This window comes from Rattus rattus, chromosome 8, assembly GCF_011064425.1.
Source record: "Rattus rattus isolate New Zealand chromosome 8, Rrattus_CSIRO_v1, whole genome shotgun sequence".
Classification (NCBI taxonomy): Eukaryota; Metazoa; Chordata; class Mammalia; order Rodentia; family Muridae; genus Rattus; species Rattus rattus.
Window position 1 is genome coordinate 67,316,132 of NC_046161.1, and position 26,295 is coordinate 67,342,426.

At 43.9% G+C, this 26,295-nt stretch overlaps 2 protein-coding genes across 7 annotated transcripts in view; one reads left to right on the top strand and one right to left on the bottom strand.

Moving 5' to 3' along the window:
* Positions 1-249: 249 nt before the first annotated feature.
* On the bottom strand, positions 250-4,909 carry C8H15orf65 (chromosome 8 C15orf65 homolog). Its single transcript, XM_032911552.1, has 2 exons — positions 4,545-4,909; positions 250-681 (listed from the first exon to the last, which is right to left on the bottom strand). The coding sequence occupies exons 1-2, from the start codon at positions 4,569-4,571 to the stop codon at positions 340-342; spliced, it is 369 nt and encodes a 122-aa protein (XP_032767443.1). The 5' UTR covers positions 4,572-4,909; the 3' UTR covers positions 250-339.
* A 58-nt stretch (positions 4,910-4,967) lies between these two features.
* The window catches only part of Ccpg1 (cell cycle progression 1), a 31,798-nt gene continuing 10,470 nt past the window's right edge, over positions 4,968-26,295 (top strand). For 4 of the 6 annotated variants that reach the window (XR_004388877.1, XM_032911547.1, XM_032911548.1 and 1 more), the window contains exons 1-6: positions 4,968-5,088; positions 16,372-16,440; positions 18,841-18,961; positions 19,289-19,365; positions 21,129-21,315; positions 25,276-25,527. Coding sequence is in view for 5 of the 6 variants with exons in the window: in XM_032911547.1 (XP_032767438.1) it covers positions 16,381-16,440; positions 18,841-18,961; positions 19,289-19,365; positions 21,129-21,315; positions 25,276-25,527 (697 nt within the window). In the remaining variant the exon portion in view is untranslated. The remainder of the gene's footprint in view (positions 5,089-16,371; positions 16,441-18,840; positions 18,962-19,288; positions 19,366-21,128; positions 21,316-25,275; positions 25,528-26,295) is intronic. The other 2 variants (XM_032911549.1, XM_032911551.1) reach the window with 1 other exon arrangement.

A 26,295-nucleotide genomic window follows, 5' to 3' on the forward strand; every position in this document is an offset into this window, starting at 1 on the left:
TCCCAGGTTGGCCATGAAATTGTGGGTCTTCATGCTTAAGTTGGCAGAGCATTCAGGGCACAAGTGAACTCCAGCATACCTAGCTTTGAACACTTTAACATTTGTTTTTTATTTTTAATTGTGTGTGTGTGTGTATAGATATCGGTGAGTGCAGATGCCTCTGAGGCCAGAGGCAGAGGGTCCCTGGGGAGCTGGAATGACAGGGGCCATGTGTCCCCTCCCCTTCTCCCATGTAGCTTGGGACAAAACAAGTTATTACATTTCAAATGTTCAAAATTAGGTATTCTAGACTTAAAAACTAATACCCTCTGGACATTTTCTCTGTCAGAAGGATGGATTTCACAGTGTGTGTTGATAATTAGGAGAATCGACGGTTCTGGTTCGGTCAGGCCCAACGTTCAGGCTGTTGTTTTGATAAAAGCCGGTTGCTCTGAGGTGCTCTGTGAACATTTGCTCCTGTGGCAGGTACTTACAGGGAAGGAAGCAGGGCCTGGGTGTGAAGGCCCCGTACTGGCTGGCATTGGTCTTGTACATAATCATCTGGGGTTTGGACAGTGAGGTGGACGTGTGCAATGTCTTAGGGTCCAACATACAGGAAAACACGGGGTTGCCAGGGTTTATGCATGGAGCTGGTGGTTCAGGTCTCATTTCTGCATCTGAAGTCAAAGAAGTTTTCTTATCCTAAAAGGAATAAAAACCACCCTGAGTTACAAGGCATCTACTTGATTTATCCCCTCAACTTTTCTTGGATTTTTTTCTTTCCTGCTTTTTTTTTTGTTTGTTTTGTTTTTGAGATAGGGTCTTACTATACAGCCTTAGCTACAGCTCACTATGTAGACTCCTGCCTCTCTAGTGCTAGGATTAATATCTAGAGCCACCATATCTGGGTCTTTCTCTCATTTTTTTAGAGAAAGTCTCAGGTGGCCCAGGCTAGCCTAGAACTCTGTGTGGCTGCAGATGACCTTGAACTTCTGATCATCTGGCCTTCAACCTTCCAAGCAATTAGGATCATGGCACGGGTCATCATATCTACCTATGTTTTACTTAATCTTTTAAATCCTTCGGCCAGTGCAACTTAAAAAAAAAATCACTAGAATTACAGGCTGTCCTGTTACATCATCTATGGAGGCCTCTGTCCTGAGCAGCCCTGCCTACTTCAAAATGTGTGCTGCTGTCTTCCTCTTACATGTCTCTACCTTCTCTTAGTGTCTGTGCTGCAACCTACACTGAATGTTTCCTAATGAACTCCAGCCTTGATTTATACTTAACTCCTGAAACTGTGTCAGTCAATAACCATTCTCACCCAAGAGGTCTCTGGAAAGAACTTGCTCTGCTTTATCTGGTGGGATGTTGCTGGCTCCACCTGTTGCTGGTACACTCAAGTCTTCCTGGTTCTTTGAAGCAAGAATCTCATTTTGTAGCCCAGACTGGCTTTGAACTCAAGGAACTACTCCTACCTCAGCTTCCTGAGTGCTGGCATTGTAGCAGACTTGGCTATGAAATTTCTTGTACTAGCTCCATAACACTTTTTATTTTTTTTTTAATTTTTTTTTCTTTTCTTTTTTTCAGAGCTGGGAACCGAACCCAGGGCCTTGCGCTTGCTAGGCAAGCGCTCTACCACTGAGCCAAATCCCCAACCCCCATAACACTTTTTATAAACCTACAGTTAAAAGTGAGGCTGTGTCCAAGTATAGTTTAACTAGTATGAACTGATGTTCTCTAAAGAAGTACTAGGGTGACAGGGCTAGCCATCATTCCTGGCTGCTTTTCGTATTTCATTGGTAACTACAGGGCAGAATTGTCTCTGGTGTGGCACACCTCTGAATTTCAACATTGTGGACTCACCAGGATGAGTTCACTAAGTCTGAAGCCAGCCTGGTCTACACAGGGGTTTCTGGACCAGCCAAAGCTCCAGGGTTACATTACAAGATTCTGCTTCAAAGACAAAAACAAGGCACAATGTCTGGTGGCACTTGGGAGGTGCCACAAACTTAAGCTCATTCTTGGCTACACAGGGAGTGAACTACATGACACCCAGTTTCAAAACAAAACAAAAAGTACTGCACATGGAGTGCCGTGGAATAGTGTATGCATTCAATCCCCCATATTAGAAAACCAAACGCCAAAACACACTATAGGAGCTACCTACCCTAGGAGGCCAAGGTCCCTGGCTTTGTCAGTCAGAGAAAACAGAGACCCTTGTAGCAGATGACTTAATCATACAGTGTTGTTCACTAGAGTCTACAGTTCTCTTCTCTGTCTAAATCTTTCAAGCTTCCCCATTCTTTACCATGCTCCAAGGCAGTAACCCCTCCCAGCAGCCTTGGAAGGATGCTAGATCTAGGGAGAGTGGCCAGACCTTGTTGTGCTAACAGGAGTAATCTAGAGATGCTCACCAAATCTCTAGCAAGGTGTGGTAGCACCAAAGGCACTACCAGTCCGAGGTCAGGGGTTGCTAAGAGTTCAAGGGCAGGTAGTCCTTGAATCTAATGCTTTTTGAGTTTCTCTTTATATTTCTCTCTCCCTCCTTGCTTCTCTCTCCCTTTCCTTTCTAGGTAAGAAGCTCAGAAGAGAAGCATATATACATTTAGCTATCTACCAAAGGCAAGTCTTTCCTTATGGGCAAGTCCTTCCTGTGGTCTCACTATGGACTGCCTACTTTCACCTCCCATCCCCAACAGCGAATTTCCTGGAGAAATTGGAATCCTTAGGACTGTGGACCTAGGCCACCATGCCCTGCTAGTTAGGTTCTGGTTAAGATAGCTGAGCTGTTTCTCAATTCCAGGATTCTTTTAGTATCTAAGTAAAGTTCAGTTTCTGAATGTTAAATTAAAAAACAGGCTGAGGATGTGGCTTCGTTGGTAGCATGCTTCCTAACATATAAAGAGGTCCTGGGATCTATTTCCAGCACCACATAAACTGGGCATGATGGCTCATTTCAGTAATCACACGGAAGATCAGAAGGGTCATCTCAGGGAGACAGAGGCCATCATGAGATACAAGAGGCCCTGTCTCCAAAAAAAATTTTTAGGAATTAGAATACTAGAAAAGTGTAATGTATGGCAGGAACTTCCTTCTAGATGCAACCCACTTAAAAATAGCTAAAAACACCAACAAAACCCAAACCACAGCTTTTGAGCTAGCTTGAAGGGAAGGTGAATGGAAATATTAAATACTGGATGAATGGATTTCCCTTCTTTTTTTCTTCAAGATGTACTCACTTTATGTATATGGGTGCTCTATCTGTATGTATACCTGTGTACCAGAAGATGGCATCAGCATATATGCTGTGAGCCACCATATGGTCGTGGGAATCAAACTCAGGAGCTCTGGAAGAACATACAGTGCTCTTAACAGATAAGCCATCTCTCCAACCCGGTTTTTTTTTTTTTGTTGTTGTTGTTGAGACTGTTTCAATAATTACCTGGCCCCAAACTCCTGGCAATCCTCCTGCCTTCATAGTGCTAGGATTCTAGGTCTGGCCACCATGACTAACCACACCATGGGCTTTCTTTGGTTATTATTACCATGCCCTTCAGTTACCAAGGGCCCCAGTTTTCATAAATCACCCTTGCTACGACTGGCCCTAAAGCTAAGTCACCTTCAACTCTAGATTTAATCATTTTAAAAAGTCACTTCAAATGATTGAAGTCACGTCAGGGGGACGATACTATCTCCTTACATCTCCGTTATAATTGAAGATGTTGAGAAGTAATCAAAGTAAGTACACCACGTTACCCCACTCACTGTAAAACCAGCTGTTATTTAAATTTTAACAGAGTGTGGCAGCTTAGGCCTGTAATTAGTAATCCTAATTAGTAATCCTAATACTTGGGAAGTAGAGGCAAGAGTTTCTGGAGTTCAGTGCCAGCTACACAGAGAATTGAAGTCAGCCTCAGTTACTCTGAGAAGCTCTGTCTAAAAAGCAAAACAAAACAAAACAAAACAAAACAAAAAAACAAACCACCACTCCAAACTCCCCTCTCATCCAAACAAAAAACGAGGGGTTAGGGATCAACCTCCCTGGTAGAGTGCTTTCTAAGTAGTCTGAGGCTTGAGGTTCAATCCCTCCCTAGTTACAACAACACAAATATCAGACCTAAACTGTGAACTAACTTTTGCCCAATCAGCTTGCTGAATTTCCTTTATTATTTACTCACTAGCCAGGTAGGGGACAGAGTGCGCTGTGTTCTCCCTCTCCCATCCCTTTAGACAAGGCATACTATAAATGACATAAACATGAAGGTTCTAAGGCTGGGAGGTGTAGCTCAGTAGAACGGCAGTTACCTACCACGCACAAGTCCCTGAGTTCGATCCCCAGGACTGCAAATAGATATGCAAAAAAACCCCATCCTGAACAAAAGATCATTTGTAGTGAGATGCTTCCTTTACACCTTAAAGTAATTTCTTTGTGGATCGTGCATTTAAATTTATAAATATAAAAGCTCGGTGACTAACTAGGTTAATGAGAGGGAGTAGATGGTGCCTCAAACACTATTATGAATTCGATTTTCAAAAGCATCTAGCTCTCCGCCCAAACCCACCAAGTCGCAGACTGTCTCTCCCGCCATCTTAATCTCTTCAGCAAAAGCAACTTTTTCCTGATAGCGAGAAGTCTGACGAAGGCGTGGGTCTTCTTACAGAAGAAGAACCGACGGAAAGCAGCACCAAGGACGAAGCCAGAACGATCCGAGTCGCATAAACTGCAATTTCAGGGGAGGGAAAGGTGGATGGAAACCCTCTGTCTTCCAGTGTGGCAGCCCGTCTCCATGGCAACCGGCTGCAGGCATGGGAGCCCGGATGTTGTGGAGATCCGCGGTCGTCCCGCCCAGCTTCCGGCAGCCTCAGGAAGGCGGGCTGTACGAGTCTTAGGGAGTCGTAGTTCTTTCTCCTCGCCGCGAGCTGGCCGGAGGTGCAGAAGGTACTTCAATTCCCAGCATGCCTTGCTGCGCCGCGTCTGCCACCGCTTCCCCGCTGCGGACGCCCGCGAGCAGGTTGTTGTTTTTATGAGGCGTCACTGGCGTCTGGAGCCGGGACGCCGCCACGGTTACAGCTGGCGCGGTCGGGCGGAAGAGGCGCTGTCTTCGGGTAGGACCCTGGGGCTCAGGTCGGGCGGGTGGGGCGGCCGCGGGCTGCAACTCGTGTCTTCAGGAGCAGCTCCCGGAGGCTTTCTCCTGGTGGACGCCTTGGTTCTCCCGCGACCTCCGGCGGAGGGCGCGACCTGGCAGGTGTTAGGTTCGGGCTCGCGGGCTGCCCGCGAGCTCGGAGCTGTGCACCCCGGGATTCGGGTGCGGCTGCATCTATATGCTAAGATGCCGGGTGCGTAACCCTGAACCCGCCCTGAGGTACCAGGTGTCAGGAATGGAAAAGTGCCAACGTACACCCCAGAAGTACACTCCTGTTCAGCCTCGAAGCCGTTCCAAACCCCTCTCACCCCCCCTTTTCTGCCGGTTCTTCACCCTTCCCCTCCGGGTCCTCCCCAGCGTTTGTCAGGCTGGCGGGCTTGTGCTAAGTAGCTGCTGCCGAGTGCCGTTTTTGTTTACCTTTCATTGGTCCCAGCTCTGCTAGGGGAAGCGCCGGAGTTCTCAGCCGGTTGGGGTGTTTTTGTTTTGTTCTGTTTTGTTTTTGAGGAGTGAACCATGCACTGCCCTCTCCTGCTTTTGCTTTATTAGCTGTATGGGGCTGTTTGTACCTAGAATGGGCAGCCAGTTTATTACTCTCAGGAGTGCTGTGAGACCTTTCCAGCAAGGTCACATAATGTTTGAAATGTCAGCACTAACTATACCAGTCTTAAAGTCTCAATATCTTTTCTCTTTTCTTTCACCTTTTTTTTTTTTTTAAATTGGGGTGGATGGGCTGGTTTTTTTGGTTGGTTTGGTTTTGGTTTTTTGAGGTAAGGTTTCTCCGTGTATCCCCCAGCTGTTCTAGAACTCGCTCTGTAGGCCAAGCTGGCCTCTAACTCAGAAATCTGCTTGCCTCTGCCTTCTGAGTGCACCAACCAACTTTAAGATCCTAATCTCAATAGGCCTTAGATTTCTCAGGGGATGTTTATCATGTATAACTGGTGTGAATAGTTTGCTATTCTGACAAGCTCAAGGCTCAAGTCACAAGGGAACTGAGCTTGTGAGGGTGAGTTAATGCTTTTGGCTTTTTTTTTTTTTTTTTTTTTTTTGCTTTGTAGCTTTGGTTGCCCTGGTACTAATATTTCCCGGGCTAGACCTGGGAGTTCTCTTGCCTAAGCCCCCTACGCCCTGTGATCATATTTAGGCACTACCGAGCCTGCTGTAAATGCTGTTTTAACCCTGTTACACTAAAGTCGAAATTCCAGTTGAATGGTACCCCAGATATTTAGGAACTGAAGCAGGGGAACATCAAGTTTGAGACCACTTGAGCAATATAGTGGAGACCATATTTCTGTATAAAAAGATCTGAGAATGTAATTCTTTGGCACTGTACTTGCTTAATGTATGTGAGGCCCTGAGTTCAATCCCCAGGACGATCAAAACAACTCCTAGAACCAGTTTTGTACTGTAACCAAGGAACAGACAATTATATATCCATTGGAGTTTTAAGTTTAAGAGTTTTAAGGATATTTAGTTATGAAAGTGATTGTCTAGGATGTGAAACTAAACTGCCCTCTTTACCCCTTTTTTTTCTGGGGGTGCCACCACTTTTTTTTTAAAGATTTATTTTGTTATACATGCTCTATTTGCATATACACCTGTGTCCACCACTTTTTTTTTTTTAAAGATGTTTCTGTATGTTTTGCCTGCAAGTATGTAAAGGCAGCATGTGTGTGCAGTGCTTGGGTGTAGAGGCAGCATGTGTGTGCATGCCTGTGGAAGCCGGAAGAGTCAAGAACTGTACTCCTAGCATTTGTTTTTAACCACTGGAGTCTTTAAAGACAGCATCTCATACAGTCCAGGCCAGCTACCAATTGGCTTATGTAGCCTTGAATTCTTGATGCTCTTGCCAACATTATCTCTGGGTTCTTTAAGAATAACTTTCAAAAGTAAATAGGCTGGCAGGATATCTCAGTGGGTAAGGGCACTTGCTGAGGAAGTCTGCCCTCTGAGGTTCGTCTTTGGAACCCACACTTCCGCAAGCTGTTCACTGCCCTCCAAACACAGATGCACAGAGATGGGGCTGATGGGCTGGGGTTAGGCTTAAAAACTAAAATAAACAAGCTGGTATACTGGCCTAGGTCTATTATATAGCTTAGGAGGCATAGGCAGAACAGTTGGAAATTTAAGGCCATCTGGGCTACACAGCAAGATCCAATTTCAAAAAAAGGACAAAGCACTACACAGGGCTGGTGGTGCACACCTGTAATCCCATCAGTAAGGAGGCAGGCCTTACCTCAAAAACCAAATCAGGAAGAAGGAAAAAAAATAGACAAACTGACTGACAACAAAAGAAACCAAACTACAATCCTCATTATACTGAATTCATAAACTATATATGAATTTAAATGGAAATTACTTTGAGGAGGGAAAGAAACAAATTAGTTATTTGGAAAGAATGAAAAACATCCTAACAGTAATTCTTAGTATGTGTGTATCTTTTGATCTGTTGTTAACTAAAAAAAAAAAAAAAAAAAAAAAAAATCAAGCATAAAAGACACAAGTTAGACTGGACAATCTTGGTTCTTTTAATAAATCCACATGCAAAAAAAGTGGAGAGGCAGGATACAGTCTTACTGTGCCCTTCCTTGGCTGGTCTCCGATTCACTGACAGGCCACCATGCTCAGCTCAGACTGCTTGTTTATTTGTAAGCCTTTACAGGTGGACATTAGCCTGGAGTGGTAGGGCTTGCCTATGATCCTTACACATGGAGATAGGAAGAAGGATCAGGAGTTCAAGGTCATCCTGGGCTAACAGACCCTGTTTGAAGATAGTTAAGAAGTAGACTTTACATGTCTGATAATTTGAGCTATATTTACTTTTTTGTTAGATTCAGTGTGAACAGATAAAATTATACAATTCATTAGTCTACATTTTTGCTTGCTTCTGTCCTAAAGGATCACATTGTTCCTTCACAGGAATAGTGAATGTGTTTTGTCATTATCAGCCTTAGGAGAAGTGACTCTCATTGGTTTTGCCTTGGTTATATTTTTGTTTTGTATGTAAACAGAGGAAGGGATAATTTGTGGGAATCTCAGATTCATCATGTGATTGGATCCTGGAGTTTAAATTCTGGCCGTCCAGCTTGGTGGCAGTAAGCAAGTAAGCAAGTGCCTCACATTTGAGTTCTACCTCTGGCCCTTTTTTTTGTTTGTTTGTTTTGTTTTGTTTTTTTGGGTTTTTTTTTGTTTTGTTTTTCTTTTTTGAGACAGGGTTTCTCTGGCTGTCCTGGACTTGAACTGGTAGACCAGACTGGCCTCAAACTCTCAGAGATCCTCCTGCCTCTGCCTCCTCTGCCTTCTGAGTTCTGGGATTCTTTGATTTCTTTTTTAAGACAGGGTCGTACTCTGCCCAAGGCCTGGAGTGTGCTGCAGGTTTTCTGCCTCGACCTTCTAGGTACAATTGTGGGCCAGCATGAGCGCCTCATTGAGTTATCTACGATGCCTTTATTGCTTTTTAGATGGTAGGAGGTCTTTATTCTTAGTAACAATCAGACTTAACTAGATTAAGGCAGGTAAGTGGGTTGGTTTCAGTGCTTACTGTTTGCCCTGCTCGGTTAAACAGGACCAAATCATCTTTCAGTTTTGAGTTCAGAGATGGAGTTTAGTCCTGTAATATGTAAGGGATTACATTTCATATATTGAGGGACTTTTGTTTTATTTGGGCATTTAGAAGGGTATTTAATGTGTGAAAAGCCATTGAAGAGTCAGTAGGTTTTTCTGTGGAAGCTTTAGGAAGTCAGAAGCATGAGTTGCCGGTTTTCCTCTTTCATTATAAGAGAACAAAGTCTGATTTTTCTTAGTGCCTCTGACCTACTCAACTCTCGAGTTCATATTGCTGATGAGCTCAGAGAACCTTGGTTTGATGATGAACAAGTATCTGAGTTACCAAGTCTTTCCATTGGTAAGCTGGAAGGAACAGTCTTGTACCTTCAAGGTGGATTGGGAAGATGGACTCAGGCCTTTGTAAGGGACATGTGAAACCTAGTACACATCAGGAGTATGGTGGCAGTGTCATGCACATTTTTTGGTACATAATTTTGGTGAAGAAATATGCAGGGTTTTGTTTGTCTTCTAGGGAGAGCTGGGTAGTGTGTTCTGCTTTGAAGACCAGTTGCTTCCCTTCCTCACTATGGCTTAGCTCTTCTGACCAAAAGACCTGGAATTGAAGGTGGTGCCTCTGTGGTTGGGCCTTTGATGTCTGTGTCTCAGTCTCACAGATGTGTTGAGGTCCTTAGTTTGTTTTCATAGGAAGTGGCTTCTTTTTAATGTTGCCCTCATGGGCAGCAAGACTATATTGAGTCTGAAATCTTCCTGGCAGGCAGATATGAGAGCCCTGGGTGGGGGTGGACAGATGCCTCCTTCTGGGAAAGTCAGCAAGTGCCATTAGCATCTAACTCTGAGGTTAACTAATATAGAGCATTCATGTAAAGCAGTGCTGTAGAAATTTCCAAGTTCATTTGAAATTGAAAGGCTTTACCAAAGTGGCACAGGTGTGTGAAAGTGAAGGAAAACATGTAGATGTACTGTGGGTGGTAGCATCCACTCTTGAAGTTAGTGGACAGCCCAGGAAGATCCACAGCATCTCCTAGTGCTACTAGATGACAGTGGGAACCCTTCTCCCTGTAACCAGGCATAGACAAAGAGTGTGAATATAAGATCCTTGTATCAGTTTTTCTTTCAATTACCAGAGATGGTAACTGTAAGAAAGTAAGAGCAAATTATCGTTTGTGAGACCATTTAAAAGAACTAAAAAATACAATTATAGTGTGTGTGTGTGAGAGAGAGAGAGAGAGAGAGAGAGCGAGCGAGAGAGCGAGAGAGCGAGAGCAAGCGCACTATTAAGATAGGAAACAAAGTGCATGCTGACAGGAGCCTGATATAGCTGTCTCCTGAGAGGCCAGCCAGAGCACGACAAATATAGAGGCAGACTCTCCCAGCTAACTATTGAACTGAGAATGGGGTCTCCATTGCAGGAGTTAAGAGAAGGGATTGAAGGAGCTGAAGGGGCTTGCAACTCCATAAAAACAATACCAACCAACCAGAGCTCCCAGGGACTAAACCACCATCCAAAGACTATATATACATGGACTGACCCCTGCCTCCAGCTGCATATGTAGCAGAGGATGGCCTGTGGGACACCAATGGGAGGAGAAGCCCTTGGTCCTGCCAAGGCTAGACCCCCCCAGCTCCCCCCAACTGTGCAGGGAAATGTGGGGGGAGGGTAGGGGAAGGGGGTGTGGTTGGGAGGGGGAACACCTTTATAGAAGAAGGGGAGGGGGATAGGGGGCTATGGCTGGGAAACAGGAAAAGGGAATAACTTTTGAAATGTAAATAGAAAATTTAAAAAAAAGATAGGAAACAAAGCCAGAAACAGATAGATATGTAAAAGATGAAGCCACCCCTGGACTCAGTGCCCCAGGAAGGACAGCATACACCCATCTTAGGTATGAGTTAACTAAAAAGGGGGTGTTGCACTTTTTTACTGGGTAGGTTCCCGTTTCTGGGTATGTACAGGTGAGTTTCCTACCCATGGAGGTGTTTGATCCCCCAGAAGCTAGAGCACAAGCAGTTTTTGTAAGCCGTCTGCTGTGGGTTCTGGGTAATTCAGGTCCTTTGGGAGAGCGGTACGAGCTGTCTCTTCAGCCTCATTTGTTAGCTCTTTTAGGCTTTTTCAGAGTTGAGCAGTAGCAACCCTGGTCAGAAGGACATTTCATAAGACTGCAGATAGCTGATGAAAGCGGGGCCTCCCTGCTGTGGGTGACTTCCACTCAGTGTGTAAATCATTGTTTTCTCACTTTTAAAAAAGATGTGGCTTTAAGGTGTTTATTTCAGATATTGGAGCAAAAGTGGTTTTTGCTTCCTGATTTGCAGTGTTACATCATAGAAGGAAACTTACAGAGTAATGGTGCGTTGCCTCATTTCTCTTGCAGAAATGATATTCTGGGTGAAAAAGTACATTTAATGTATATAGCAGGAGTACATGGGTGAACTATATTTTTAAAAGTAATGTAATTGATTTTGGTTTCGTTTTTATTTTTTTTACAGAAATTATATATTTTACACTGTCACTGTCCTCAGACACACCAGAAGAGGGCATCAGATCCCATTATAGATGGTTGTGAGTCACCATGTGATTGCTAGGAATTGAACTCAGGACCTCTGGAAGTGTAGTCAGTGTTCTTGACTGCTGAGCCATCTCTCCAGCCCCATTAAAGGTGGAGTTTCATGTAGCTCAGGTTAATCCAGCCTCACTACATAGACAAGGTTGGCCTTGAACTTCGGATTCTCCTGTTCTTGCCTCCTTTGCTAAAACGTGTGTGCTGCTGCACTCAATTTTTTTTTTTTTAATTAACGACAGAGTCTTAGTTCTGTAACCAGGTTGGCCTAGAGCTCGTGGGCTATCTTACTACCTCTGCTTTCCTGAGTACTGGGATTATCGTGTGCCCCGAGTGCCTGGACTATCTTTTTTTTAGTGACTGTTTTCTTACCTCATTTCAACTAGGAGAGCCTGCTTTTACAGAGATGAGTCTTTGCACTCTCTGACAGGATTACTATGACCAAAGACAGAGGACTCTATATCCTGTACTGTTTGGACTCAACTCACTAGAAATCCTGTGGTTAACATTTTAAGGCAACATGTTAGTTTCTTTTCAGGGAGAAAATGCCCTTTGTGTCTTTGACTGTTTGACTGTTTTTGTTGGGGCGGTTGGCACATACATAGGCAGAGGCAGCCACATCTATGGGAGCAGCCCATGATTCCTGATGGGAGAGTCTGAGTCAGGAAGATAGTTCAAAGCCTGACTGGGCTACAGAATCATTTCCAGGCCAGTCTGGGTAAGTTAGTGAGACCATCCTTTATCAAAGTCAAAACCACTGGAGCTGTGGCCTGGTCTGCAGAGCAAGTTCCAGGACAGCCAGGGCTACACAGAAAAACCCTGTCTCAAAGAAACAAAGCAAAACAAACAAGTAAACACTGGTTTTGTTGTTCTGAGAAAGGATGTCAGTGTGTCACTCTTGCCTAGAACTTTCTATGCTGGTCTCCAAGCCTAGGTAGTTTACCTGCCTGCTGGGGTTAAAGGCATGCACCACCACAGGCCTTTGTGTTACATATGTCTTATTTACTTGCTGTGAGGAGATACCATGACCAACACAGTGGAAGAGACTGAGGGCTGGAGAGACGGCTCAGTGGTTAGTACAGCTGGTTGCTCTTCCAGAGGACCCAAGTTTAATTCCCGTGCCCACACTGCAGCTCACAACTGTTTGGAACTCCAGTTCCAGGGGATCTGACCGTGAGCACCACATTATGATGGGGAGCCTGGCACTGAGCAGGCCAGCACAGTGCTGGAGCAGTAGCTGAGAGTGTGCCATCTTTCCAGGACCCTAGAACAGTCTGCTGCAAGGCCAGGCATGGTGGCTCGTGCCTGTAATCCTGAATGGGGGAGTCTGAGTCAAGAGGATAGAAAGCTCAAGGCCTGCCTGGGTAAGGTAGTGAGACCCTCCCTATATCAAAATAAAGAAAACACTGGGGTAGTTTGGTAGTGAAGCACTTACCTAGCATGTGTAAGGAAGGCCTCAGATTAACTCCCCAGCCCTGAAAAATGGGCCCACAAACTATGAGTCTCTCCATTTTTTTTTTTTTTTTTTTTCCTTCCTTCCTCCCTCCCTCTGCCTGCCTGCCTTGCCTTGCCTTGCCTTGCCTTGCCTTCCCTTCCCTTCCCTTCCCTTCCCCCTTCCCTTCCCTTCCTTCCCTTCCCTTCCCCCTTCCCTTCCCTTTCTCCTTCCCCCCTCTTCCCCCTTTCCCTCTCCTTTCCCCCTTTTCCCCTTTTCCCCCCACTCTCACTCCCTCCCCTTTCTCCTTTTCCTTCCCCTTCTTCCTTCCCTTCTTTCTGAGTTAGGGTCTTAGTCCCCAGCTCAAGCTGGTCTCACATCTGCCTTCTCACTTCTGGTTGGGGAACAGGGCTGAGTAACAGGCCCGTCCGCCATGCTTGGCTGCTTCTCAGGGTAAGGGAGACTAGGTTCTGCTGGTCTGCCAGGCTAGCCTTGAGTCTGAGCACAAACACTTGGTGGAAGTAAATTATACATGTTAGCCTGCAGAGCACTTTTTTTTTTTTTTTTTTCTCAATTAAAAAATAAGCCAGTTTCATTTCACATGCTCTGCGTGTCAAACCTCTAGAGTAATTTTATCAAACAAAAAAAAAAAATGAAAAAGTGAAATGTCTAGCTGGGACTGGTGACATTCCAGTGCCATTCCAGAACTTGGGAAATGAAGAAAGGAGGTTTATGAGTTTGAGGCCTAGGCTACATAGCAAGGCTCTCTAAAATAAACAAACGCAGGGACTGGAGAGAGTTCAGTCACTAACATACCTGTCAGGCAAGCATGAGGACCTGAATTCAGGATCCAGATTCTATGTAAAAAAGTGGTTATGCTAGCACACCTTTGTTTATAAGTCAGACAGATCTTTGGAGTTAGCTGGTCAGTCAGTCTAGCCTACTTGGCCTACTTGGTCTGTTCCTTTAGAGACAGAATCTCACTTTGTAGATTGTCCTGAAACTCAGCTTAGGTAGACCAGGCTGGCCTTGAACTGAAAGAGATCCATTTGCCTCTCCCTTTTGAGTGCTGTGATTAAAGGTGTGCATGACTATCCCTAAGAGAAGCTGTCTTAAAGAAAAAAAACAAGGGGGCTGGAGAGATGGCTCAGCGGTTAAGAGCACTGACTGCTCTTCTAGAGGTCCTTAGTTCAATTCCCAGCAACCACATGGTGACTCACAACCATCTGTAATGAGATCTGAGGCCCTCTTCTGGTGTGTCTGAAGACAGCTACAGTGTACTTATATATAATAAATAAATAAAATCTTTAAAAAATAAGAGAAAAAACAAGGAATGATTGTCACGGTTGTTCTCTGGCATCTTCATGTGTGTGTGTGTGTGTGGTGTGTGTGCGTGCATCCATGAACATACATTAGCACACAGAACACCTATGATTAACACAGCGATTTCATTAGAGTTAGAAGTAATGTAGCCTCAGTACTGGGAAAGCTGATGCAGGAAAGTCACAAATTCTAGGCTAGCTTAGGTTACCTAGCAAGGTTAGACTCACTATATAGTAAAACATGTTAGCTACTTCCCACCCTAAAATTTTGATTTGAATGCACAAACTGAATTGGGTTGAACCCAATGCCAATGCATTCGAAGTAGTTGCTCTACCACTAAATTACATCACAGCCACTAACCCCACTCATATTAGCTTGTAATGTAGGGAACTTCTAAAGAGGAGGAGCTAGAGAGATTGCTCAGTGGATGAGAGCTCTTCCTGCTCATGGAGAGGGCCACAATTTGGTTCCCAGCACCCACATTGTGGCTCATAACCATTTGTAACTCAGTTCCAGGAAATCCAGTGCCTTTTGACTTATATGGGCACAAAGCCTGAATGTGATGCACATACATGCAGGCACAACACACATACATGTGTAGAAATACTTAGAGAATTTTTAAAAGGAAAAAAAAATTCCACCAAGTTACTCAGACTGATCTTGAACCTAAACTGATAGCCTAAGCTAGCCTTAAACTTGTTGTTCTTCTGTCTTGGCCCCCTGGATAGCTGGGATTATAGGCTACAGTCAGACTCTGGACAGCCATCCAAGTGGACAGCCATCCAAATAGGTTCATGGACAGCCCAGCAGCACTGGGCTTTTACCTCCATCTGTGGTCTGCTTAGAATCACAGAATTGTGAGATAACAGTGCCCCATTCTTCTCACTCATGTCTAATTCTAGAAGATAAAGAAATGGAAACCCTGCCTTCTTCATAGTAAGATGTAGCTTATTAGGAACAATGTGGGGCATCAGCATACCAGGTGACTTGTCTGTTTTGGTTAATGAGGAATGTTGATAGCATTGTGTTACTCTTCTTTGTCTTCAAGACAGGGTCTCAATGTGTAGTTTTGGTTGTCCTGAAACTCACTATGTAGACCAGGCTGACTTTGAACTCACAGAGATCCTCCTTCCTCTGCCTCCTAAATATTGGGATTAAAGACAAGCACAAGTATTCCTTGAGTTCCCTTGCAGAACATAGTTTGTGTTATTTTGAGAGAAGTTCATACTATAGAGCCCAAGTGCTGGTGTTACAGGCTAAAACCAACAGAATTTATGGAGGCTGACGGTTAAGGGGGCCTACCTGCTTTCCTCCCTTCTGCTTTTCACCCCATCCCCCACAACCACCCCCGACTTGCCTAGGTTAGCTTACAGTTGGAAGCCCTCCCACTTCAGCTTTCTTAGTGCTGAGCCCTGGAATTGAGCAATGCCATGCACTGCTGCCCAGGAGTCTTGGGAAGGTCATTGCAGACTAGCTATTCTTAGAGTAGAACAGAGGGTGGGGCGGCTCCTAAGAGGTCTTCAATACCAGGTTGGCCTGGAACTTACTACTGTGTAGCCAAGAGTGACCTTGAACTTCTGATCCTTCTGACTACCTCATGCTAGGATACAGATGGGTGCCAGCATGTTTAGGTCACATGGTGCTGGAAATCAGACCCAGCTAGGCATGCTACCAGCTGAGCTGTGTCCCAGCTCCTGGACACAGTTGTGTTGGAACCACAACCGTCAGGTTAGACCTAACACTTTGATAGAGTCTGTGAAGCTAGTTAAGGAGGTGGATTATCCTAGCATTCTGGAGACATAGGTAAGGGAATTGATATTTCAAGGCTAACCTGGGCTAGCTAGTGTGGGGTGACAATGTAAAGTCTTTCCAGATGGGAGACCAGGCAGCACTGAGGAAGGTGCTGCTTCAGGACAAAACCAGGTCATTCTCAGTATATTGGGTTTGGAGCCATCTTTTATGGAACCATTTGAGGTATTGATAATAGTTATTTTAATTAAAACTTTCATGTTTTTTCTCTGTCTTTTGTTGTCACTACACAAGAGCTTGGCCTTTTGGACTTCTCACAGCTCACTGTTGTTGAAAGTAGACTTTGACTGCTGCCGTCTGGTCCACGTGCCGGCAGGATTCTAGGTGTGCTTTGCCTTTCAGTGTAACCTGTGTTGTCTGCAGCAGCACAGCTGGGCAGGCTGTCTTAGCTCAGGAGGGTTCCCCAGTTTAACGATTTGGTTTATTCTTATAGGTGTGCAGTCATAAAGTCAGTGTGGAAAACCTGTGGGGGTTGTCTCAGTTTTACCTGGAGGTTTTATGCTGTTGTAGAGCTTTATCGTTTTAAAATGTGTTCCATGTTTCATTATATGTTCTTGTATTACAGACCTGAAAAATGTCTGAAAATTCCAGTGACAGTGACTCATCTTGTGGCTGGACTGTCATCAATCATGAGGTATGTTCTCCCATGTGTTAGCAGGCCAGAAACTGCTTTATGAAGGTCAGTGTTCTAGGTAAGCACCGCTTCTTTTGTCTATAGTTGGCTGTCTTCCCACCCATATTAAATTTGGTTGCTAAATACCATTGAGCTACATATAGCCTGAATCTTTTTTTTTACAGATTTATTTACTTATTTTATGTAAATGAGTATATTGTCTGTGCCTCCTCGAGTTGGGCTGTGCTAGAACACCAAGGGTGTAGGGTTTTTTGGTTGTACTGAGAGAAAGTCACTAAGTAGCCGTGACTGGCCAGAACTGGCCTCACATTCAAAGCAGTTCTTCCAAGTACGGGGACTGTAGGAGTGTGCCAGTATGGCTGGCTTTTTGCTTTGTTTTTGAGAAAGTCTCCTACTGTAGACTGACCTAAAACTCAGGCAGCCTTCCTGGCTCAGCCTCCCAGGTACGGGATTAGAGGCACGAACCATATCCAGCCCTACCCCCATCATTTAATGAAGGGCAGAACTTAATAAAAAAATGTGTTTTAGATTTACATGTGTGGAGGACAGCAGTTGTTCATAACCAAGAGGAAGTGTGAACTTCTCCAGAGAGTAGCAGCCAGGATTTTGGGTACTGCTGAAAATTGTAGCCAGACTCTTCTACGTTATTCCAGCTGACTTCCTTAACTTTGAGCGGCTGGCCTCAGAGTTATTGTCAGGTGCTGCCTGGTACAGCTACGTTCTTATTCTTATGTAGTTTTCAGTGTCTGACGTGTAACTAGGACAGCCTCTAAATTACTACACAGCCCAGACTTTTTCTTTTTAAAGAATTTTTTGTTTATTTTATGTATGTGAGTACACTGTAGCTGTCTTCAGACACACCAGAAGAGGGCATCAGATCCCATTACAGATGGTTGTGAGCCACCATGTGGCTGCCGGGAATTGAACTCAGGACCTCTGGAAGAGCAGTCAGTTATTTTAACCATTAAGCTATCTCTCCAGCCCCCACAGCCCAGGTTTAACCTCCAACTTTTGATCCTTCTGCCTCACTTTTTCAGCGCTGAAATAAAGGCATGTGCCTGGGTGTCGTCTTTGTTGTTGAGGATGGTGTCAGACTCTCTGGGACTGGAGGTACAGATGGCTGTGAGCCATCATGTGGTTGCTGGGAACTGAACTTGTGTCTCTGGAAGAGCAAACAGTGTTCTAAACTGCTGAGCAATCTCTCCAGCCCCGTCAGCCTTTGTTTTTTTGTTACTGTTTTTGGAGACAGGGTATAGTTGTGGCTGGGATGGAACCTACTGCATAGTTCAGGCTGCTTTGAACATGGTCACAAAACCAGTTTCGTAGTGAGGAACTCTGCGCATACTGTGTGGTGTAACTAGAACGTTCTAGATGCTGAAGCACTTTCTCATCTTGATTGTTTTCACTACAGAAAAGTCACAGGAACAGAAACCAGCATCAGACCACGCTCACTTGTTTAGGGTTTCGGTAACTGATCAAAAGTTTCCCATTTGTATTTAAGGTTTTGTGTTTCTTTTTTTTTTTTGGTTCTCTTTTTTCGGAGCTGGGGACCGAACCCAGGGCCTTGCGCTTCCTAGGTAAGCGCTCTACCACTGAGCTAAATCCCCAGCCCCAGGTTTTGTGTTTCTTACTTCATGTGATTTTATTTCTTTCTTTCTTTATTCATTCAGTTATTTTGAGACAGGTCCCAATGTAGCCCAGTGTGGCCTTAAACTTACTATGTAACCCATGCTGCCCTCCAAATGGAAGTCTTCTGCCTCATCTCCCAAGAGCTTGTGTTATAGGCATTTACCATAACTGCTGCTTGATGTATATATGGTGTATAGAAATAATTAGTGATAATTAAAGGTTTAAAACAGTTTCTTAGTTATGTCTTCTACAAAATAGCATCAATCAAAATAGGAAGCCAGTGACATGGGTCAGGTGCTGTGCAAGCCTGACTTCCTGAGGCGGGTTCGGGATCCACATGGCAGAAGGAGAAAGCCTGCTCTACAAGTTGTCCTTTGGCCTCACATACCACAGACATTCAGTGCCGGAGAATGCTAGAACAGGGTCTTGTAAGCTGTCCTGTGGGTACTGGGAGTCAAACCTGGGTCCTGGAAGAAGAACAACTGCTCTTAACTCCTGAGATCTCTCCAGCTCCATAGTGCAGACACTTAGGACGCAGGGTTTGGCTGTTAGTCTCATCAAATAGCACAATCATCCTGTGTTTACCTGACATTAAATTGAAGTCTATGGCTCCATTTTGCAGTTTTCCTCCTGCAGGCCTATATAGACTGAGTTGAACAAAGCCAGTCATGATAGATACTGTTTAGAGTCTCAGGAACTTTCTACATATCATCAGTCAAATCCAGTCTTAGGGGGGCAATAGCTAAATTAATGATTACAACTTTCCCCTAGGGTTCTGATATAGAGATTGTGAACTCTGCCACAGCCAGTGACAACAGTGAGCCGACTCCAGAATATTCCTCACCAGACCAGGAGGAGCTGCAGGTTCTTCCCGAGGGGCATGGAGGTGGAGGTAAGTTAAGTTCCTGATTTTTTTGTTTTTGTGTTTTTTTCTGGAGATGCAGGTATCATCCTTGTCACTGGAATGGTTTTATCCCAGATATTCGTTCAGTGGACTTGTTTAAGTCAAAAGCCTGCCAGCAAGTGTCTGAGAAAAATTAGAAGGTTGCTGACACCAGAGAGCCTGGAATGAGTTACAGCCCTTGTGTGAAATTGTCCCTTCATACTTACAAGTAATTAAAGTTGTCAGCAAGAGCAGGGGGAGGATGGTGTGTGGGCTGCACAAGTAAAGTGTTTTCAATAAAAGAAATAACGATATTAATCTTGGTTTTTATGCCAGAAAGCAGTGCAAACATCGCGTCGTCAGTGGGAGAAACCATGTTGTCATTAGTGAGAGAAACCAAGTCAGCAACTGAGGTAAACGTTATTCTGTGGATACTTGATAAGCACTGTCTTCCTGTTTATAGCTAAGCATTCTAGATTATAAGATAATCTAGGGAAAAACAATCCGTCAGTTTAAAGGTTAAAGTTAACTTCTTCTTTTGGGTTTCAGAACAGGACTCTAAGCAAAAGAGTCTGCCTCTAGGTTACCCTCACAGCCTGACTGACTAGACGATGAGTACCTGTTCTGATCTAGCTAGTTTATTAGTTTAATCTATTTAACCATTTTAAGAATAGTTTAGGGCCGGAGAGATGGCTCAGTGGTTAAGAGCACTGGCTGCTCTTCCAGAGGTCCTGAGTTCAATTCCCAGCAACCAGTTGGTGGCTCACAACCATCTGAAATGGGATGTGATGCCCTCTTCTGGTGTGTCTGAAAACAGCTCATGTACATAAAAAAAAAAGTTTAAACTATTCTTTTCATCTGCATTGTGATTATTTTTGGAAGTAGATTTTATTCTTGAATTATATTCAGATTTTATTAGATGAATGTCTAAAATGAAGGTGAACTTTTACACTTGGTAACAAATTAAATACTGCCTGTTTCGGTTGTCTTGGATAAAGCTACATGGCTGCATGGCCTTTCCAATGGCATTTCAGTCTCTTCTTGCTGAGAATGGTGACATAAAGAATCATTCTCTTCTGAAAGGGCCTGGAGACATGGCTCAGTGGTTACCAATACCTGCTATTCAATCATGAGGCCCTGAGTTCAGATCTCACCACATATGGAATCAGCTGGGTGTCCTGCAAACACTTGGAACCTTGGCTCCGTGGATCCGATGCCCTCTCCTGGCCTCTGTGCACAGATAGACATGTGCATAAACTTGAGCAGATATATAAATAAATAAATCTTTAGTGTCGATGAGGTGGATAGGCAGGTGGAGGGGTCTGCTGTCAAGTAAGTTATTAAAAATAGTTTATTTTTGGAGGCTGGAAAGTCCAAGAAGGAGGTGCTAATAACTGATTTGGTGTGTGGTGATTGTACCTTTTGTCACATTCTTTGTAGGAAAAAAAATGCAATGTCCTTGCATGCCAGAGGAAGGAAATGGCCAAATGGCCCTGTGCCGTATGCATCCTCCTCATCTCCTCAGAGCTCATTGGGTTTTCATGGTGGTTGTTAGGGTTTGTTTTTGTTTGGTTTGCTTTCTACATATCCCTGACTGACCTGGGACTCAGTATGTAGACCAGGCTGGCTTCTAACTCACAGAGGTCCACCTGAGTGCTGAGATTGAAGGCATGTGCTGGCCCAAGTGTTAATGAGTTTTAGAGGACATATTCAGACTGTAGTATGTAGCCTAGCTGATGAATCAGTCTGCCACATACTCCCTGGAGGTAGTGTTCTATGCCAGCAAACTCAGGGCTGCTGAAGTAAGTAAATTCTTGGTATCCTGTGGTCACAGCAGGGTTGAGCAGTCTCTTCAGCTTCTGAAGCACAGTGGGAGGAGACAGTCGTCTCATCTAATTCTTAGCATTATGGATGGCTTTGAGGTCTCTAAAGGATTATGATTGCATAATCCTTTGCTGTTGAATAGAAATCCAATCATTAAGGGCTTGGGGAGGTGTCCAGTGGGACACCGGAAGCACTACATGAACAAGGCCCTGGGCTCCATCCCCAGTATTGAAAAGAAAAGGCAAGGGGAGAGAATACAAAAAGAATGAAACTAGGTATCATAGTTTGAACTGTGAAGAAATTTAAGATTCAAAATTACGAGCTTACTTGCCTGTAAAATTTGGTTCTATAGGTGGAGGAAACAACTTCCCCCGAAGACAATGTCTATTTCGGAACTACTAGTGATGATTCGGATATTGTTACACTTGAACCACCTAAACTGGAAGAAATGGGGACCCAGGAAGTTGCAATTATTAAAGATGACCTTAACCTGGGTTCTTCCTCCAGCAGCCAGTACACCTTCTGCCAGCCAGAACCCGGTATGGAGCTGCTGCAGCAGCCAACCTCTGATGTCTTATTTAATGGCTTCTTTTCTAACGCAGCTTTCAACTTTTTAAATAATTTCTCTGAAACTCAAGAAAAGTTTGATAAAATTTGTTACAGTGTTTTCCTGGCCTCTATGGCTGAGCTCAGTGTTCTTTCTTTGACACATCACAGTGTGCATGTGCATAGGGTGTACTGGGGACGGAATCCCAAATACTGCACATGCTAGGTAAGCAGTCTGCCACTTTCAGTTTATTAAAGTCTCAAGTTCTCAAAAGGTGCATTTGTCTTTTAATATCCGATTGACTGATTGACTGAGGTCTAGCAGGGTCTAGCTCTGCAACTCTGCCTCAGACTTGGCAGCAGTTCCACGGCATGTGCCACCATTCCCAACTTCCACAATTTTTTTTCAGGCAGGGTTTCTCTGTGTAGCCCTGGCTGCCCTGGAACTTGCTCTCTGTAGACCAGGCTAGCCTTGAACTCAGAGATCCGCCCATGTCTCTCCTGAGTGCTGGGATTAAAGACCTGTACTAACATCACCCAGCCTCTTCTACAATTCTTAACCTCTGATTTCTGAATATGTCATATCTTTCAATGTGACACAAAATACTTAGACATAAAGTTCCTGGAAAATGTTACACGAGAAGCCTGTAGCTAACGCACAGTGATAATTTAAAGATGGGGTGTGGAGACCTATCCATTTAGAACTGCTGTTTTAATCACTTCCTAATCTGATGAAAAACCAAGAATATATAGTTTGGATTAGCTCCTTATATTTTTTCATTCTTTTTTTTTTTTTTTTTTTTCTTTTTTTCGGATCTGGGGACCGAACCCAGGGCCTTGCGCTTACTAGGCAAGTGCTCTTCCACTGAGCCAAATCCCCAACCCATATTTTTTCATTCTTTTAATAATTTGTATACCTTTGGCAGTCAGAATCAAACTGATATTTCTCATTCAAGTTTAAGGTAATAAAATGCCACATTGTGTTTCTTGGTTTTTTTGTTGGTTTGTTCTGGGATAATATCTCTTGAGTCCACGTTGTCCTGGACCTCACTGTGTACCTTGACTAGCCTTGGGTTTGTGACAGTCTGCCTGCTTCATCTGAAATTATGTCACAAAACACCCACATCCTCTGTCCCTATGGGGTACTCAGGTCTGACACATGATTGTTGTGCGAGTTGTTGGAGAATGGCAGTAAAAAGAAGTGTGTATGTGTTGGGAGCAGAAGGACTGCCTTCTGAGTCCGTAAGCCATCTCCACCCTTGGTTGAGGCTGAGATGTAGATGTGTAACTACATTTACAAAACGTTGGCACAGTTGACCTTGGAGTTCAACAAGTACCCGAAGGTTGAGGCCTTCTCACACTGAGTGAGTTATATAATTCCATCATGTTCAGTTTTCTCCTGTTTGATATATTTACTTATCCATTTATAGTTTTCCGCAGTGAGAGAACAGTGCACACTGTTGATGGGAACTCGCACCTGGAAGCCCAGGAGTCTGACTTGATTTCCTCTTTGAAACATCTAAGACTATTTCAGAATTAACAGAAATATTAAGGGATGGGAGTGTGTGGTGTGTGTGTGTGTGTGTGTGTGTGTGTGTGTGTGTGTGTGTGTGTTAATTTGAAAAAGGATTTCATGATGTATTCTTGGCTGGCCTGGAATTTGCCATATACCAGGTTGGCCTCAAATTCATAGAGATTGACTTGTTCTGTTTCTTGAGTGCTGGGATCAGGTGTTTGTGGCCATGCCCAATTTAAGCATTTTTTTAAAAAACCTTTTGCAATCCATCCCATCAAAATTGCTTGTATAAAGACAATGTTTAAAAAGAATGATAGGGCTGGAGAGATGGCTCAGCGGTTAAGAGCACTGACTGCTCTTCCAGAGGTCCTGAGTTCAATTCCCAGCAACCACATGGTGGCTCACAACCATCTATAACAGATTCTGGTGTATCTGAAGATAGCTACAATGTACCTATATATACTAAATAAATAAAATATTAAAAAAAAAAAGAATGATAAATTTTGGTCTACACAGCAAAGCTGCACAGCCAGGCATCATGGTTGATGTGTCTCCTTAGTGACTTCATTCTGTTCTCCCATTCCTGTCTTCCTTACAGCTTTTCAGCTTCAAGTTTTTGTATGATTCTAATAGGTATGCAGCTTTTGTTTGTTTAAGAAAACTATTGCCTTGCATTGATTGGCCAACCCTCCAACCCAGAAGGCGAAGGTGACTGCACTAGTGAAGTTCATGTTGTGTATGTTTCTAAAGACACAGTCACGGGATTTTAATCTCATATAGATAATAGTGTTTAACAGTTGAAAGTTCTAATTTTAGCTTTTTTCCTTTATTATTTATAGCAAAGCTTTATACATCTTCTTTCCTATTTATTCACAAAAGAAAGGTGGTGGGAGAAGCTGTGGAAGATTCCTGAGTGCATAAGGGGATGGGATGATCAGCTGAGACTCCGTGTTCCTAGCCAGCTCGCTCTCCAAGGTGGCGTGACTGATGCTGAGCTGAGGGGCTTCTGGAGCTGGGCTAGTCACATTCACTATGAAATGCTGAGTGCTTTGGAGAGCCTGGATCCAAAAGATCCCACAAACGGCTGGCCAAGCTTGCTGCATGCCTTTGGATTGCTTGCTGCTTACATTGGGGCCAATCGTGCTGCACAAGACATTTAGAAGTCCACATATTTCCACCATTATATGTCTGAGTTAAAGATAGAGGCATTAGGTAGTTGATGACTATTAATATCTACTGGGTGGTTTGTTCATAGATATGAAGGCAATATGCATGGTAGGTTTGGAGACATTTTTAAGAGATTTGGAGAAAAATTTGCTTTTACATTGACTCACTGTGCTTCTGTCAGGAAGTATTACTTCAATATCCCAGCTGTGATCTGGGTACATTTATATCCTGCAATGCTTGGTTTAAGTCTTCCCTTCTTTCTCTTTCTCTAAGACATCTACCTCACAGATGACGCAATGGCATCTTGAAAAACTAGTGATCAAGAATAACCAGACACATGCTGGGCATGAGGGGCATGAAGTCATGACACAGTGACCCCCCCCCCAGTGGTTCCCATGTCACTAAACGTTAGGATATGTGTTCATTTAGTAATGATGTCTCTGTTGTCATGTGAACATAAACTACATTCTCCACGCTTGGTCTTTAGAAAGCATTGCCTGATGTAGACACCAGCTTTTCTGTGGCATGGACAGCCTGTTTTCTAAAAGACTGGCATTTTTGGTTGCATGAGTGTGTGCCATTTTGGAGCTCTGTGCTAAATTCAAGTTCATATGTTCTCTTCTAACTGGCCTATAGAGATTATTACCAAGTGTTCTTGTCAATAATTTGTTGAAGAATGCAATTAAGGAGTACCGTGTGCAAAAAGCCTTGAGTAACATCTCCAAGGGATTGTTCCTGGACTGGAGATTTTTTGTGCGATTTTTGTTTCTTCCCGTGAAGGAGCAGGGAGACTGTACCTTAGCATAGGGGAGAGCTGTTGTGTCGCTTCCTCATGCTGACATTTACGAGAGGGTGCAATTCATAACCTTCTGGTAAGAGTGGCGGTTGAGGGGAGGGGCTCTCTGACTTCGGGAACTGTGTGAACTGTGGTGCTCTGGACCTGCACAGTGGGGTGGAACCCCTGAGATTCTCACACACACACTTCCTGTCCCTTTAAGTAGCAGACTGTGAGGTAGGGAAGGGCAGAGCTTTAAAGGTCTACACGAGGAGACTGTTAAGGTGCAAGCAGGGTGTAGCAGTTGTCAGACTACAGTTGACCTGTGTTTGCTCTGGTGTTTGGTAAATAACAGCGTTTTCTTGTTTATGTCTCTCTTTTTGACTTTCTCATGTTAAAGGGCATGTAAGACCAGAATTGATTATTGTCATGTTTACTGGCAAGGCTTTTCTGAGAATGTGTACTTAAATATCAACATTTTTGTTTTTAAACTAGTCTTTTCATCTCAGCATAGTGATGAGGAATCCAGTAGCGATGACACCAGCCACGAGCCCAGCCCTGCCCCTAGACGCCGCCGCAACAGGAAGAAGACCGTTTCCATCTCAGAGTCTGAGGAGCCTCTACTCGCTGAACCAGAAGATGAGCCCTCCAAGGAGACAAGTCAACGCCACTTTAGTGGTGGTCTCAACAAGTGCATTATCCTGGCCTTGGTGATTGCTATTAGCATGGGATTTGGACATTTCTATGGTGAGTGTTTGGAAACACTTTGTGTAGAAGCCACTTGCATATAGCAGCAAGACAAGATGGCATGAAAAGGCTGGGTGTGTGGCCTGTACCTGTAGTCAGCTACTTTACTCAGGAAGCAGAAGGAAAGGATTGCTGAGTCTTTGGAATTTGAGATTAGCCTGGGCACTGTAGCAAGACCCTGTTCCAAAACAAAGCATTAACATTCCTTTTTTTTTTTTCTTTGAGACAAGATCAGGCTGGTTCTCTAACCTATAATCTTCCTCCATCAGAATCTCAAGTATAAATAAGAACTAGTAACATATATATTTGTGGCTTTTTTCTAAGACTGAATTTTCTTTTCTTTTTTTTTTTTTAAGATTTATTTATTTATAAGTACACTGTCACTGTCTTCAGACACACCAGAAGAGAGCATCAGATCTCATTACAGATGGTTGTGAGTCACCATGTGGTTGCTGGGATTTGAACTCAGGACCTCTGGAAGAGCAGTCAGTGCTCTTAACCGCTGAGCCATCTCTCCAGCTCTCAGCTTTTTTTTTTTTAAAGTAAGAAGACTGGAGATTAAAAATGTGAAGTTGGGGTTGAGAGATGGCTCAGTGGTTAAGAGCACTGGCTGCTGGCTCTTCCAGAGGCCCCAGTTTCAATCTCCTGCACCTAACCCACATGTTGGCTGTTTCATGAGCAGTCGCCATTCCAGCCGCCCTCTTCTGATCTTTTAGAGCACTGCATGCACATAGTGCATAGACATGTGTGCAGGCAAAACATGAATAC